Source organism: Leguminivora glycinivorella, chromosome 4, assembly GCF_023078275.1.
Source record: "Leguminivora glycinivorella isolate SPB_JAAS2020 chromosome 4, LegGlyc_1.1, whole genome shotgun sequence".
Taxonomy (NCBI): domain Eukaryota; kingdom Metazoa; phylum Arthropoda; class Insecta; order Lepidoptera; family Tortricidae; genus Leguminivora; species Leguminivora glycinivorella.
Window position 1 is genome coordinate 4,089,333 of NC_062974.1, and position 17,150 is coordinate 4,106,482.

The 17,150-nt window shown below is 37.4% G+C and overlaps 1 protein-coding gene and 1 non-coding gene across 4 annotated transcripts in view; one reads left to right on the forward strand and one right to left on the reverse strand.

Moving 5' to 3' along the window:
* Positions 1–424: 424 nt before the first annotated feature.
* Positions 425–497, forward strand: Trnat-ggu. The gene has a single exon. It is a non-coding gene; the product is annotated as a tRNA-Thr (tRNA).
* A 6,861-nt stretch (positions 498–7,358) lies between these two features.
* The window catches only part of LOC125225591 (cholinesterase), a 37,247-nt gene continuing 27,455 nt past the window's right edge, over positions 7,359–17,150 (reverse strand). For 2 of the 3 annotated variants that reach the window (XM_048129364.1, XM_048129363.1), the window contains 4 exons: positions 16,379–16,494; positions 9,433–9,468; positions 8,851–9,004; positions 7,359–7,889 (listed from right to left, as the gene is read on the reverse strand). In XM_048129364.1, the coding sequence (XP_047985321.1) occupies positions 7,704–7,889; positions 8,851–9,004; positions 9,433–9,468; positions 16,379–16,494 (492 nt within the window). In that variant the 3' untranslated portion in view covers positions 7,359–7,703. The remainder of the gene's footprint in view (positions 7,890–8,850; positions 9,005–9,432; positions 9,469–16,378; positions 16,495–17,150) is intronic. The other variant, XM_048129365.1, reaches the window with a different exon arrangement.

The following is a 17,150-nucleotide window of genomic DNA, read 5'->3' on the forward strand; positions in this document are numbered from 1 at the left end:
AACTCTCTTTTCTAACGCTATTAATTAAAATTTCATTGGAAATTGTGCTTGTAGGTATACGCTCTTTCTATACGGATCTTTAGAGGCTAAATCTTGATGACAGAGGTCTGGAAAAACGTCCTTCTATTATGGAAAGCCATATATCGTCATTACTTTGCTTTAAAAAAAACTCATATCTACATATACTGTGAACTGTCAATGAAAAGACAATACTTATTAGGTACATTGTGCAACGAGTGGCAGAAATGAAGTGCCTATTGCGAAGGAGAGCAAATTAAATCGCAACGGCTTGATTTAAAGACTCGAGTTTGCAATATTCTTACGTCACGAAATACACATTTTTTTTTCATCACACATGATAAAATCGAAATAAGATGTCAGTCATATATTAAAGAAAAAATGACGAGCACCGCCTCGCCGGTGTGGCGAGGTGGCCTAGGGGTTCATGGCGTTAGCCCGGTTTGCTAAAGACGCCGGTTCGAATCCGGCCTTCACCACTGGTGGTGCTCGTAATTTTTTCTTTAATATATGACATCTTATTTCGATTTTTAATTTATATATAGTAGTGTGACTACTTAAAAAACACAAATCAAAATATTTGTTAAAACTAATTTGATTTGTTCCCATAGTTGCGTTAATCATGATAATTGAAATTTCAAAACTCCCTTGAGAGAACGCTTTTTTTATAACTCCCGCTCCGCCAGCGTGCAATTGCACATTTATACTGTGCGAGTGTGCTGAAAATGTAATAACTGTTCTATGTATGGGATGCATATACGGTTACTGCGTTTGAACTTTGAACCTTTGAGGATCTGTGTGAGATATGCGATTTTTTTCAAACAGTCACGATATTTAGGCATTGGTCTCACTGGAAGCGAGTAAGCGATGAGCTACCAGCGATAGAAACGATCAAAAGACAGTCACTCCTGTGTAAATAAGAGAGTGAGCGATATACATACACCGTGTGTCTTTAGATCAAATACAATTAATTTCTCTAAGAAACTAGCGTCTTAACTCTTACGGTTACAGAGTTATTAAAAAAATAAAAATAATTACTGAACACGTGTGTGACAGCCTTAAACACTTCCTAATATTATTTGTTTTGACATGTGCCGTCAATTACTTGACACTAACTTGAATGAAAATGAAATATTTATTTTTCAAGTAGGCATATTACAATGCGCATATGAACGAATGTTATCCATAAGGGTCTCTCACACTGATTAATTCATTTATTATGTATGAAAACGATAAAAACATTTTTTTTGCGAATTCAACTAAAAGTGATATACAGGATGGTTCCTGATGATGAACCTAAGAACGTGTCGAATTTAACGGAAAACGAAAAAAACACGGTGTATAGTTCATCGCTATCATCGCGTCTCTTTTATTTACACGTTCGTTTCTATCACCGATAGTTCATAGCTTCGCTAATTTTGGTGGGACCCGTGCCTTACCGAGGGCCAACTTCCAGGAAGCCGATGGTAAAGAAGAGAACTACCCAGCCGGTCTACTTCGGGCTAACTACGTAGTGGACCTGATGGTGAATGCAGGGCGGTTGCTCCCTCGCGGGGGGGAGGAGGCGAGGCGAGTGTGCGGGTGTGATCCTTCGCAACCCACTTATACTTCGCGAGCGGCTACCGGATGTTTCTGTCGGCCGGATACTCAATAGATACCTATTATCCCTAACTTTTAGTGCGTTTTCACATTATCCGATCCGATATCGGATGTAGGACCGAAATCCCGTACATTACAGGCGCCATCTTGGATTTTTTCCATTTAAATCCTTCCTCTATTGGATCGAATAATGTGAAAACGGACTTGGAACGAAAATATGTGAAACCGAGTTGACGCCATATTTAGTAGCGATACCTGCGTATATCCTTCTCAACTTACTTATAAACTCGCGTGACCTTTCCCGATAATTCTATATGAAAACGGCTTGACGCCAATATTTTGTAACAAATGGCGTTTGTGATCCTTCGCAACCGCGCTGGCTGCGGTATCCATACCGGCCGGGCTGCTGCACGCGCGCAGCACAGATGTAGGTAATTCCGTCGCCTACAGATTCAATGCCATATTTTGCAACGAAATATATGAATTGATGCCCAGTGGCCCGTTTCTCGAAAGGTACAAGCTTTGTATTACAAGTGCGCGAACTGTCAAATCGTATGGGTTGTCATGGAAACACACTTGTAATACAAGACTCCAGAAACTCGTTACAAGCTACAAGTTACAATTGGTATTCAATATGACATGTTGGAAAGAGACTTCCGCTTATAACTTTCAGTTTTGAGAAATGGATCACAGGTAGGACGACCCCAATAACTGATGAAATGGTATCAAGATACATTGTATTGAGAAAACCTAGTTAAATAGAAAATGTGAAGATGATTAAATCGGTTTGACTAATAATCATGAAGTAAAACGTAACATCTAGATTGCATTTGTTTACAGAATAAAATACAGAAGATATCATAATTATTTGTTTAATTTCGTGTAAATAGACAAGGTCGTTTTATAATAAATAACTAAATACCTTTCAAGGTACGTTACAAATAACACACGATTGCACAAAATGGACGGACAGACAATCACAAACATTTAATATTAAATTATTATAAAAATGTCTTCTCACATCTAATACGTCACTTCACTCACTTTATATTTAATACGTGTAAAATTATGTAGTAAGCTGCATACTGCATTTGTAAGACTTATGGCTACCTTTACCTTTAAGGTAAAATGATAAAAATACTTAGTAAAATTAACTTACATTTCTAAATTATTTCTTTAGGCATATACCGGGTGGGCCCTGTGGCAAAAACAAAAAATTAAACTGTAGGCTATACTAGGGTTGCAAAAAAACGGTTTGTTGTCTGGCTTGAAAAAAAAAACATGAAAAAAAAAACAGTTTTTTTTCTGGAGTATGTTTTTTTTTCTAAAGTACGAAATCTCAAAATTTGCAAAATAGTTAATACTTTTATAGGGTTTTTTAGACTTAATGTTAACTATTAAACGAATTTAATAAAATACTTTAATTTGTTTACTGTAGTTGATAGTTATCACTATTTACTGTTGGCAACACCACCGCCTCTCCACGCTACACGCAACATCGGGGATTCCCCAATAAACGTTTGTATACTGAATGTTAATTGAATTAAAATGTACGTTATTGTTATTGAAACACAACTCACGAAAAACCGTTATTGTCGTATTATTTGTTCATCTGAAAAAAAACCATATTTAGAAAAAAAACCATGGTGCTCGGTTTTTTTTCATGTTTTTTTTCACAATTCTAAAAAAAACATTTGTTTTTTTTTCTATTTACAACCCTAGGCTATACTTCTTATACCGACCAACATTCTGCGACTTTTAAACTTGTATTTTGATTTTTATCACCCTTGAAAGTTTTTCCTAAAAGGTAATGTATTGCGAATTCTATTAAGTATAAAGAGTGACAGACAACGTCTAGGACAACAATAATGGCGTACATTGAAGCTAATATTCATTATGTATGAAAAATTAAAACATTCTTCATAATTAAAAATCGAAAATAAGATGTCATATATTAAAGAAAAATGACGAGCACCACCAGTGGCGAAGGCCGGATTCGAACCGGCGTCTTTAGCAATCCGGGCTAACGCCATGAACCCCTAGGCCACCTCGTCACAGCGGGAGCCGTCGAAATTTCTCTTCTATATGTCATGGGGTTCATGGCGTTAGCCCGGATTGCTAAAGACGCTGGTTCGAATCCGGCCTTCGCCACTGGTGTTGCTCGTCATTTTTTCTTTAATATATTATGACATCTTATTTTCGATTTTTAATTCTTCATAATTTCTAAAATTCGCTGAACAAATGTTGGTCAGTTTATAGCCTACAGTTTAATAGTTTGCCTTTGTTACAGGCCCCACCCTCTATAATTTAAGGCACTAGATTAGATTATTTATAATTAAATATAAAAAAAATACGACCTCGGTATCTCTGAAGCAACAGTGAATAAGGCTATTACTGAATCCGTGAGTTCCATCTTAGACTAGGGTCAATCACTGATCAGTGTGTAATAAAAAACTTATAGAAAAGTTATGTTATGGATTATTTTAAATAAATATTTACTGTAATGTTCTATAGCTCTGTTAGTTCCAAAGTCAATGATATACTTTGGCTGGCAGTGCAGTACAGTTTTATTTTCTGGTTAAAGTCGTAAGGCCTAACTAATATTTAGGACATATTCAGTTCGATTAAATTCAAATCTTATTGGAAAAAAAGTTTCATTTATTTTAATTCTTTTCATTCAAAAATAAAAAAATAATCTCAGCTCTAAGGAGGTTAATCCAAAATGTTCATTAATTAAATTTATAAATGTTTAATTAATTCCTAGAACTAAAATGTATTGTTTTTCTAAACTAATAGATATAATTGCATTTCCTGTTACATTATTGTAAACAGGACAAGTAATTGATAAGCAGTTTTACCTACATGACTATAATAGCTTCTCTACAATACTTGGAAGCGATAAGCAAACAGGCATATTACGTAGTTACGCAATAACGTTCCAGTCCACATGAAATTGTCATTAAGTTTTAGAGCTTGTATGAAAAACAAAAGTCTTTCATTTCAATGACAATTTCAGATGGATTGGAACGTTATTGCGTAACTACGTCCATTTAACACATTAATTGCCAGGTATAATTTTGTAGAACGATGGACACAAGGTTTGCGTTGCTGGCAATGAATGTGTTAATAAATTTGTATATGCAGGTGCATAGTAATGTTCATTTTACAATATCGGCTACACTTCGTTTATATTCTTCAAAAGTAACTAAATATTGGTAGACTTTCATGTCTTTAAAATAAAGATCATTAACCGTGGGTGATTCTTAAACAACATTAGCGATGCAGTATATTAACTGCGTATGGAATGATTCTTTACTAATACTATTACAGAATAAGTACAAACTGGTTCATAAAGACACTTATAACTATAAACGGTGGTATTAAAAAAAAAACAAGTAAAAATGTTAAAGAATAGAAATCAAGAACGACCTATATTAAGTGTTAGAGGGGCATTACACGAGAATGTCGCTTACGACATGCAATTCTTCTAATACTTCTAAAGACGCTAAGAAAGCGAACTTGTGTCTGACAACCTTTCATGACTTGGTTAACCAATTGGCAGTATTTTCTCGAGCTTTTCGGATTTAATTGATATAGCTGCCATACAAGGCAAAAGCATGTCGTTAGCGGCTTTCTCGTGGAATGCCCCTAGAAAAAATATAACAATTTTCTAAAGGGCAGTGTTTTACTATAGTATATTACGACACAAGTGCGGAAAAGAGGAAACTCGAAACGAGTGGCGACTGGCGATCAAATGTTTAAATCGGCACGAGTTACGAATTCCCTCTTCGCACGTGTACCGTACGACGTTTTTCAGTACATATGGCCCTTTTAAGTTTCAATCTAACAAGAAATGAACTACTTTGCGAACAAGTGCGGAAATAAACACCATATGTACCGAGAATAGTACATTACGATACAAGTGCGTAAAAAAGGAAGTTCGAAACGAATGGCGAAAATATTTTCAGTACAGATGGTGTTTTTTATACGCACTAGTGCGAGAAGTGGTTCATTATATGACAGGTCGAAACTTCGGAGGGTCATCTGTACTGAAAAACGTCGTACGATACACGTGCGAAAAGGAAATTCGTAACTCGTGTCGATTTAAAACACTCCCTTCGGTCGTGTTTTAATTTATCGCCACTCGTTTCGAACTTCCTTTTTTTACGCACTTGTATCGTAATGTACTATTTCAGTACAGATGGTGTTTTTTTTACGCACTAGTGCGAGAAGTGATTCATTATATGCCAGGTCGAAACTTCGGAGGGCCATCTGTACTGAAAAACGATACTCGTGCGAAAAGGAAATTCGAAACTCGTCCATTTAAAACACTCCCTTCGATCGTGTTTTAATTTATCGCCACTCGTTTCGAATTTCATTTTTTACGCACTTGTAATGTACTATAAAGACGTCGACTGTCTTTAATTCGTTGCCGTTATTTTTATCTCATAATAACAATGGTATTGATTAGTCGGGTTTGTTTATCTTCCACTTCCACTTAAACACACGTACGGCAACAAAATCACGTACCCACGACTTTAGTTTTACCAAGCGCATATAGTCACTACTTTGAAAAAAAAAACTTGTATCTTCTTCTGTGAATGAAAAGAAAAATGTAGTAAGTATGTATGGAATGCATATAAAGTAATAACTTTATATGCATTCCATACATACTTACTACATTTTTCTTTTAGCAGTAGCGTTTTAACTTTGAGGAGCAGTGTGACATACGAGATTTTTTGAAAGTAGTGACGATATGTATAACTGCATTTATATATTGTTCGATTCTATCGCCAATAGCTCATAGCATACTTGCTTTTGGTGGGACCAGGGGCCCGTTTCTCGAAAGGTACAAGCCTTGTATTACAAGTGTGTTTCCATGACAACCCATACGATTTGACAGTTCGCGCACTTGTAATACAAGGCTTGTACTTTTCGAGAAACGGGCCCCAGTGCTTAAGTGTGCAGTTTGAACGAACTCGACATTATTAAAACCATACCTAGCCGGTTTATCATGAGTATTGTCTAAGTATTATAACATTTTATAACACTCATACTACTCATAGATAAGAATAAGGAAAGACACTTCTAGCAAACACGTCACGGAATATTACAGTTAAACTAGTGCGTATAAACTCATTATTAATAAACACAGACCACTTCAACTGCTAGACCAAAGACTTATCATTTCAATGAAGTGTGCAAAAGAGAAGCTGTCACGTATATGATCATTCTATGAGTGCAAAAAAAGCAGAATACAAATGAAAAAACGTGACCATTTTTGACAAGAGGCAGCGGCCTACTCAATTTAAGTTTAAACGGATTAATGAGTCAGAGTCTAATAAAACAGTCTTATCGATAATGTACAATACAATACAATACAATACTCTTTATTGCACACCTTGATAAAATACAACAATACAAAACAAGGAAGAAACACGAACAAAGGATAATGTAGTCTACGTTCCTGTGACAACGATTATAATCTAGTGGATACTATAATGTCATATGTACAGTCGACTACAAAGAGGTGTATCTTTTTCACCTTATTAAAATACAAGACCTCGTGTGGTGACGGGTTAAGAATTTCACCACCCCCTTTCTTCCCGTGGGTGTCGTAGAAGGCGACTGCGAGATATGGGTTAAATTGTGGCGTAGGCGAGAGGCTGGCAACCTGTCACTGCAATGTCACAGTTTCGTTTTCTTTCAACCCCTTATTTGCCAAAAGTGGCACTGAAAACTGAGTAGTTTCATGTGCTCTGCCTACCCCTTCATGGGACACAGGCGTGATTGTATGTACAATACAAGAAGGTGAAAATGTGGATACATCTTTTTGTAGTCGGCCGGGCTCGAGATCTTTAAGAGACAAGGCAAGACCCTGCCTACGCTGCTAAATTGTCTCGTCTAGAATATAGTGTACCTACGTTCCTGTGACGATGATTAATAAACTAGGGTGGTATGTCTTCATTCGACACCCCTGCCGGGGTGCTTCCGCGCTGGGAGCTGTCGGAACGCGCCCCGTCATCGTGGGGCGGTCTGACGTCATTTTGGGGATTAATAAACTAGCGGATACCGTAGCGTATAGTTTACACTGTGGTCTGTGGCACCCCTTTCACCATCAGTGTCCTGGAGCGCGCGCGGGGCAGCGGCGGGCCGGGCGCGGGGGCGGGGGAGGAGGCCACGAGCCCGTCCTTGAGGGACAGCGCGGAGCCGGTGGACGCGGCCGACGCAGGCCGAGTGGACAGCGTTGCCAGTGTGGCAGGTTGCGATGTCTATGGACAAAAAGACAATCGAGATCGATTTCATCAAGTATAGTACCTACAAACGTGTGGTAGGAAATGTCGGCATAATGACACGCGTAAACGAAGGCGTTAGCACTGCATTCTTTCCGTTCCCCTTTTACTTACTAGAATTCTTTCTAATGACATACGTTCCTATAGTTTATATTCTATAAGCCGACCGCCGATACTTCTCTAATAGATCATTGAACCCTTTTTTCAAAATTTATTCCTTTAAAAGACAACTAAACGGAGCCCTGCTGCTCCTATTTCTGAACTGTATGCTCTTAAGCCATCTGAAACTACCTAACCCATCTACCATATTCATATACATTTTATTGGTAGTGTTCAATTACATGTCAACTAATGAAATTATGTATTTCAGCAATTCCCGTCAACTTTGTACAAAAATTAAGAAAAAGTTAAATTTGTTTTTATTAATTCCTATTTTGTTACCAAGATTTTGTTGATGAATTGAGATTTTATTAAGTTTTATTTCGTCATTAAGGTTCTCTAGTATCTATATTTTCTTAATTATAACAATTATCCTGTATATATCTTACGAAAGTCGAATTATATTACTAAATGTTGGTAACAAATTAAGATCAATTAAAATTTGCTGACGTGGCATTGTACAAAGTTGACGGGAATTGCTGATTTACCAAGAAAATATTAAAAGCTCGGCCACACATGCGCATTTTAAGAGCGTAGGCTGAGCGTTAGCGGAGCGCAATGATAGCGGTGCGCTGGACGAACGGGAACGGGAACTAACGAGCGCGGATTGCGAGCAGAACGCCAGCGTTCGTCCGGCGCACCGCTATCATTGCGCTCCGCTAACGCTATGCTATCAAAACGCTTTATGTGTGGCGGAGGCTAAAGCTCAGTAATATGAGCATAAACGTTTCGTTAAAATGTAAAAGTTGACAAAAGTGACACTTGTAAGTATTATACTCACAGCTCGACTAAGGGTAGGAGGTGTGTGCGGTTTCTTCACAGGAACGTCGCGATATTCGTAGATGTTGTCGCGCGACCGCGTCGTGTTGTCTATGCCGCTTTCGTCCAGCTCTGGCACCATGAATATGTCTCCATCGTAGAAACGGTCAGATTCTCTGCAATAACGATGTTTAGTTAAGCTATTTTTTATTTAATTGATTTACTAAGCGCCATCAACAACGGTTATCTACAGTAACATTGTTTTGGGTAGTCAAGGGGTAGGCAGAACACATGAAACCACTAAAGCTTCAGTGCCACTCCTGGCAAATAAGGGGTTGAAAGAAAACGAAACTGTGACATTGCAGTGACAGGTTGCCAGCCTCTCGCCTACGCCACAATTTAACCCAAAATCGCATTCGCAAAATAAAACTGCTAAAAAATTCAAATAAACCGAATTAATCATAAAATGCCCATGCACAAACCAAATCGCAAACACGAGCAAACTAAACAGATTGAAAACATTTGAAAATGATAAAAAACAAACATATCTAAAAAAACAAACATAACGAGCAAAAAACATTGATTTGTATTGCTTTTCACCTACATTGCCGGTAGTAATTTCCATTTAGGAGGTATAGCCCTGAAATATAAAATCTGTTAGAAAAATTTATAAAACATGTGTGGAGATCCCAATATCTTGCGCGCTATATATTATGAAATACTAGCTTTTGCCCGCGGCTTCGCTCGCGTTAGAAAGAGACAAAAAGTAGCCTATGTCAGTCTCCATCCCTTCAACTATCTACACTTAAAAAGTCACTTCGATTCGTCGCTCCGTTTTGCCGTGAAGGACGGACAAACAAACAGACACACACATTTTCCCATTTTATAATATTAGCATGGATAATAATATTTATTTATTTATTAATAAAACACGTTTACATGACATTACAGTAAAACCAATGCATGACGAAACTTAGACTGACCTAACAAAAAAGAGAGAAATAAAAAGAGAACAATATTAAAATTAATTAATAATAATTGATTGGCGATGACGTAACAGCGTGGCTTCGTTGCGTCGTTTGCCACGGTGTAGGATTTGGCAGGTTAATATAACATACCCTTAACAATTTGTTTTATTATTAGCCCTGGCGTTTAAATTGAACGCGATCTAACGCTAGGTCGCAAGTACCTATAATAAGGATTTTTTTCCCTCACTAGCTCGGAAACACGTGTTTTGTCCTTTGATACCAGCGGGTAAAAACGCATTTATACCACTAGTGGGTAAAGTAATTTGACCTAGAATAAAATCAAATTAACTGCTTTAAAATTGGTAAAAGTATTTGAATCTAGTAATAAAGATGATTTTTCACCTGTCGGGTCGGGTCGGGTGCAAATGTATTTTACTTCTCGTGTGTTAAAAAACTCGCAAGTTCAGGATTCTATTCTCGAACCACTCGCTTCGCTCCGAATCCTTTCACTTGCTCGTTTTTCAATTCCACACTCGGCGTTAAAATACAACTTTGCCCCCTTGTATAACAAATAACTATTATCAACACCTTCTAGCTTTCGTCTGTGCGGAAAAGGAAGGGTCTGGAAATCAATACATTTGATCATTACATGACTCTTTTCTTTCCACCTATTAAGTTCCACCTAAAATCTTATTGTTCCTCGTTTTGTATAAGAAACGTCCTACGAGCCCCAATGCAAATGATATCGTCTAGTCACACTTCAACGTGCGATATTTATTTCCGAAACTGGTGTTTAAACCCAGATTGACTTTGATGATAAATGGAATACACGACACACTAAGCCATTAAAACTAGTTTAATCTTGCGCCGTACAAAATGCCCTAATGTTATATGTTTTAATATAATCATATCATAAAAATAACATATCTAAAGCAAAAAAATACGCCTAGTTCATATTTGAGGCATAATAGGTCGTCTATTTTAAATAAAAATAGTTTAGTAAGATTTATATTATACAATAATATTTTAAATTGAATTAATAATATTATAAGTCGTCTGATATGATATACACCGGTCAAATCTTACATGAAAATCGGCTAAAAAAACAAAGTGTGATGTAAAGCTGGATTTTTGGTATGTCATTTGAAGTCCTTGGGGGAATGTAAGACTATATTTTGCAAGCAAAAAAAAAGTGTGCTAACTTCGTAATTAAAAAAAAAGTAAAAAAATCGGACTTTTTTTGGTTTTTATTTTTCTATTAAAAAACTATGCATTTTTGGTCAAAAGTTGCTGTGTAATGTTGAAAGCGCATTAAATTTCAAACAGTTTGACATCTTTTTTATCAATGTCCGTCAAATAGTTTTCGAGATATGAAGCGTCAAAAAAGGTTAATTTTTGACGCATTTATAAAATGTAGCGTTTTGCCAATATTTTTAGACAAATATCTGCAAAATACTTCATGATATGGTATATATTGCAATATAACATTGTATAAACTTTATTTTGCTTTAGTTTTAGTGCAAATAAAGGTCAGTAAGACGAATAGTTACTTTGGTAAACAAAAAAAATCTATTAATAGAGAAGCCAAGAGTCTGGTAGATTGGTTAAGGTAAAATAGTTTACGCTAAAAGTTTTAGGTTGAAAGTGCTATCTATTCGATCTTACTTTCTTTGATATCCGTTTATCTGAAAAAATTGTCTAAGCTAACTTTGCATCGATTTGACTATTACTAATGAAGAAATAAAATACAGTAAAATTTTGAAGTTTAGTAAATTAGAAAAATAAAACAGAATTTGTTACATAATTTTAGAACAAAACGGGACTTAATCGCGTAAACACTTACATTTATATTAGTCCCGTTTTGTTCTAAAATTATGAGTGCAAATCGTGTTAGTCTAAATCAATATAGAATTTGTTACATTTTCCTTTTTGAGGGTCCTGGTTCTGCATCTTGATGGCACAACTCCTGTAGTGATAGAAAGTCCACTTGAGTTGTATTTGACCACCAATTGCTGTGGAACAAACTACGGGAAGGGAAAGCGCCCACGCCAATTATTAAGATACTGGAGAAGTGGTATTCCCAGCAGAAGAACGTAGTAAGATGGAAGTCAACTCTGTCCACAGCCAGCGGGCTAAACTGTGGCGTGAGACAAGGAGGCAGTATGTCTCCAGCTCTCTTCAGCGTGTACATGGATGGGCTGTCGCAGGCTTTGACCAGTACCGAGGTTGGCTCCTCCATCAATGGGCAAATGATAAATCACATCGCATATGCAGACGATATGGTCCTACTAGCACCATCGGTGGGAGCTATGCGTAAGTTACTTGCAGAATGCGAGAGATACGCCAGCCAGCATAACATGAGATCACAGAACACCCCACTAGAAGCCAAATGCAAGCGATATTGTTCGAGACGCAAATCACCAATCCTTGCGGGGTGAGGCGGGCGCGCACGGTGCTGCCATTGGTCGTTTCAAATAATGGCGCGCCTTTATGATTAGCAGTAGGGATGGGAATTGGACATGTCTATTATAGACAATGGTACCGGTACCAGTACTGTGGTGAATTTGTTTTGCAACAAATTATAATATTATAATTAAATTATAATAAGGCCTAGTTACCCTTCGGGTTGGAAGGTCAGATGGCAGTCGCTTTCATAAAACTAGTGCCTACGCCAAATCTTGGTAGTAGTTTCCAAAGCGGACCCCAGGCTCCCATGAGCCGTGGCGAATGCCGATGCCGGGATAACGCAAGGAGGATGATAATTTTGATAGCATCTCAATAAAAATCATTCTAGTAACTAATAACTAAACTGTGCATTTTTACTTACGTTTACTAAGTTAAATAACCAACTAAATATTCTAAACTAATCAATGAACTAAATACCACTACAGACTCTACAGATTCTAGATAATTATTCACTATTACAAATCTGCTTTCTTTTATATTTCATAAAATGGTAGCACATGGTACGAACGGCAGTACGAAGTTCCCGCAACAGACATAAACTAACATGGCCCCATGCCTAGTCGTTTACGTGAAAGGGATAGCATATCACATTGTTAACTCGGTAAAGAGGGATGGACGCGCCTCGGCGCCGCTCAGCACAACCATATTGACCAGTATAAATGAACTCCGCGGACAATAAACAATATTCAACAAAGTAATTAATTTGACTTAACTGTGGAATGTTGTTCCATCTTTTTTACATGTAGAAGTGTTAGAAGACTTGCCACACCACTTTATGCTGTAAGAGACCATTGTTTGCAACCAAAATTGATTATTTAAGATTTTTTCCCGAGCGGACACGGACACTGTTAGCGGGTCGTATACTTGGGCGCTACTGATCGGTGTCGCACGCGTTCAAACTTTTATAAACCTGATTTGTCGTATGCTTGGTGACCGCGAGTCGCCCTGTAAGGGCCATCTTGTTGTATTGATCTGTGCATGAGATACAATCCGGACAAGTCTGAATTTATGCTCATGGAGGCAGCACATATGCCCAATCATGTACCACCTCTTTTTCTTGATGGAGTTCAATTGCGGAGAGTACACGAAGTCAAATATCTTGGCCACATCTTGTTGTCCAGTTTAAAAGACCAGGAGGACATAGAAAGGCAGAGGCGAGCCACCGCAGTAAGGGCAAAAATATTGACTAGAAGATTCGCCAAATGTAGTGACAGCGTAAAAAGACAGCTGTTCCTCAGTTTTTGTACAAGCGTGTATACTGTCGAGTTATGGTCCGACTACACCTGCGCGGCGGTGAGAGACCTGCGCGTGCAATACAACACATACTATGTACTGATATTTCGTTAAACGGAGAATACTATGATTCGGGCACGTCCACGACAACGCTCGTGAGATTGCATCGATGTTATTGACCCTCAGTGATATGCTTTAAAAACCAGTCCGTACAAGAACAATTTCGGAACAATCTGATTCAATTAATGAGGGTTTTCTACTCGTAAATATTTTTTTCCGCCAAGCGGCGATCCTGAGCTCTTTCTGACCGTAAACTTAACTTACTAAATAAATGTTGATTTGATATACGCAAGTATGTGTCTGAGTAATACTTGAACAGCCCACAAATAATAATAATTCGTTCTCCGCTACGCCTCCTGTAAATATATGTAAACTATCCCATTTGGCCATTACCATCCACCGATTATTTCTGATCCAGTTATACTAGACTTATGATATAATCCTATTTTTTTAAATAACTGGCACTCTTTTGGTTTTAAATGAAAGCTAGTGAAATTTCCTACATTTTTATTTTACAATTTATGTAATAGCCTGAGTTGTTTTGCTGATATCAGTCTCAAAATATGAGCAAAACGAATATTTTCATAGAAAGGGGAAAAATGCTCTTTTTTTGACGCTTCATATCTCAAAAAATATTTGACGGACATTGATAAAAAAGATGTCAAACTGTTTTGAATTTAATGCGCTTTCAACATTACAAAGCAACTTTTGACCAAAAATGCATAGTTTTTTAATAAAACGGCAAAAACCAAAAAAAGTCTGATTTTTTTACTTTTTTTTTTAAATTACGAAGTTAGCACACCATTTTTTTGCTTGCAAAATATAGTCCTACATTCCCCCAAGGACCCCAAATAACATACCAAAAATGCAGCTTTACATCACACTTTGTTTTTTTATTTCTCTTTTTGACCAGTGTAATATACGGCTACATAAAAAGGTAAATTCTGTAAAAAATATAATTATTCTACAACATTTTTATACCAAAATAGCAAGAGGTAAGTCGGTGCCTGAATCAGTGAGGAAAATTATAATTTCCAGTAACAATAGCGGCAAATCTACGTTCCAAAATATCCAAAGACCTTTTTTTGCCAAGATCTACGGCGCATACAATCATCCAGCATCAACTAAAACACGGAACCGTCTCCTGTTTAAATAAATCTGGCCGTCGAAGAATAACTGCCAAAGAGAAAACAGGATTTTGAGGAGCATCATCAGGAAAAATCGTCATGCAAGAGCAGGAGAACTTACCTAACTATGGCATGACGCGATCAAAATAAACATTTCAGTCGATACCTGAAAGACAGTAATGAAAATAATGGGCTTCGGTTTTCACACCGCTAAACAGAAACCATTACTTACTCAAAAGCAGAAAACTAACAGGTTGAAATTTGGACAAAAGTACAGAAACTGGACTGCCGATCAGTGGCGAAAAATAATATGGAGCGACAAATCCAAATTTGAGGTCATAGTTGGCGATGAACGAAGTAAAGTCATTCAAGAAAAAGAGATGCATTTCACAAAGACTGTCTTGAACGCAAGGTGTAGTTTCCAGTATCTTTAAATGATTTGGGGCTGTATGTCGGCACAGGGTGTGGGATGTCTGCAATTTATAGATGGAACCGTCAATGCAGAGAAATACAAAAGCATCTTGGAATAGAGTTCACTACCGTCTATAAGAAAGTTCAAGTATATAAATGGATTTACTTTTCAACAAGATGGTGCCTTTATGTCATACTGGCAAGACAACGATGGAGTGGCTGAAACAAAAACAAATTCCTACCATATCATGGCCATCCAGCAGTCCAGACTTGTCTCCCATAAAAACTTTGTAGTGGTAAATGAAGAAAAAGTTGCGAAAAGATCCTTCTAAATCCAAAGCTGATTTTAAGGAGAAACTTGTGGGTGTCTGGAATGGAATAACCCCTGAGGAGTATAGACAGTTGGTAGATACAATGCCGCTCAGAATTAAGGCCGTTTTAGATGCAAAAGGTGACGCCACCAAGTGGTAGTTGTTCTTTTCTGCATCGGCTACGCTGAAGACGAACATTTTTGCGAGTGTTACATTTGGTGAAATTATGTTTTTTTGTTTACTAGTGAGGAAAATTGTTAATTTATGTTTTGAATAAATAAAATATGCATTATAAGCTCTCTTGTTTTTATGTTACATGTTCTACTAATCATCTAATTCATCCTGAATTTTGAGGTCGAAGTTAGGACATAATATTTTTTTCATACTAGACGATATCATTTGCATTGGGGCTCGTAGGACAAGAATATTTCTCATACGAAAGTCCAATTGCCGGAATCGACAACCCAAGATAGAATCTCTTGGCGCAAATATGTTAGGAGGCCCGACCCCAAATAACGGGAACAGGGATGGAAGAAGAAGAGACGAAACGCGGAACATTCTCAAGGCTACTCTAATTCCGCCAAAGAGGATCGAGTATTATAGAGAATGACTGCCAAAGTAAAATGTGTAATCACAGTGCATAGACTGCCATCTCTCGACACAAGCTTAAAACTTTTGAACCTCAGTTTTGACAATTTGGCCCATATTCTTAGCTTGATATGTTTTAAAATGTCAAATATTAATATTAGCGCCATCTAGCCGAGCGTACCCCAAAGGTGTATCGCCATCTAGCTCACCGTACCTTTTTCTGTATGATTTTGGGGTACGTTTTTTTCTTAGACTTTATCGGTCTTTACGAAGTTATATAGGTCTTTGAATTCCGCCAAAATAGAAAATAATTTCGATATTAATAGTCCGTCCTGTTCCCTTTTAATTTAAATAACGAGTTAAAAACTTGGTGATTTAACATTTACCTCTTAGCGTTCCGCCACAGCATACAACACACGACCACCAACACGATGAGGAGTAGACACGCCACTGAAACCGTCCAAAAGGCGATCTGTAGCGGCTGCTTCGGCTCCCACCAATACTGGAACAAGTTTTCACATGCTCAATTTTATATCTCGATACGATACATAATATTATTAGACGCGATTTTTTTTTCTTTTCATGTTTCTATTTTTTTAGAATCCGGTCTCCATACATTTTTTTTATTGTAGACTGATCGGCGATTGACCCTAGTCACACCTGATGGAAAGTGAAGGCAGAGTCTAAGATGGAGCTCGCCGATTCAGAATAGCCTATTCACTCTTGCTTTAAAGAGACCGAGGTCGTATTTTTCTAGGAACACAGACGGTGGGAGCGCATTCCATTCCTTTGCAGTCCGCATCACAAAAGATGAGGCAAATCGTTTTGTGCGGATAAATGGAATACTAATCACATACGGGTGCGTTCATGTTTCGCGACAAAAATATTTTACACCTCAGCAGCTGGAAAGTGCGTACGTTGCTGCGTGAAACCAGTAAGCAAAATAGCTATTTGCTCACTGCACAGAAACATATAGTCAATCCTTGGGACCCGGTTCCCATTTACCAGCTTGAATTGTAACAAATTCTTAAAAACTATTTGTAAAAAATGCTTTACATTCTGTGAATTACATTTTTTTTGTTCTTGTTTGCTTTGCTGGGGTGAAAAGTTGTATGTGCGACACGAGACCAGAGTTATTTACAGACTTTTGAGTCCCTC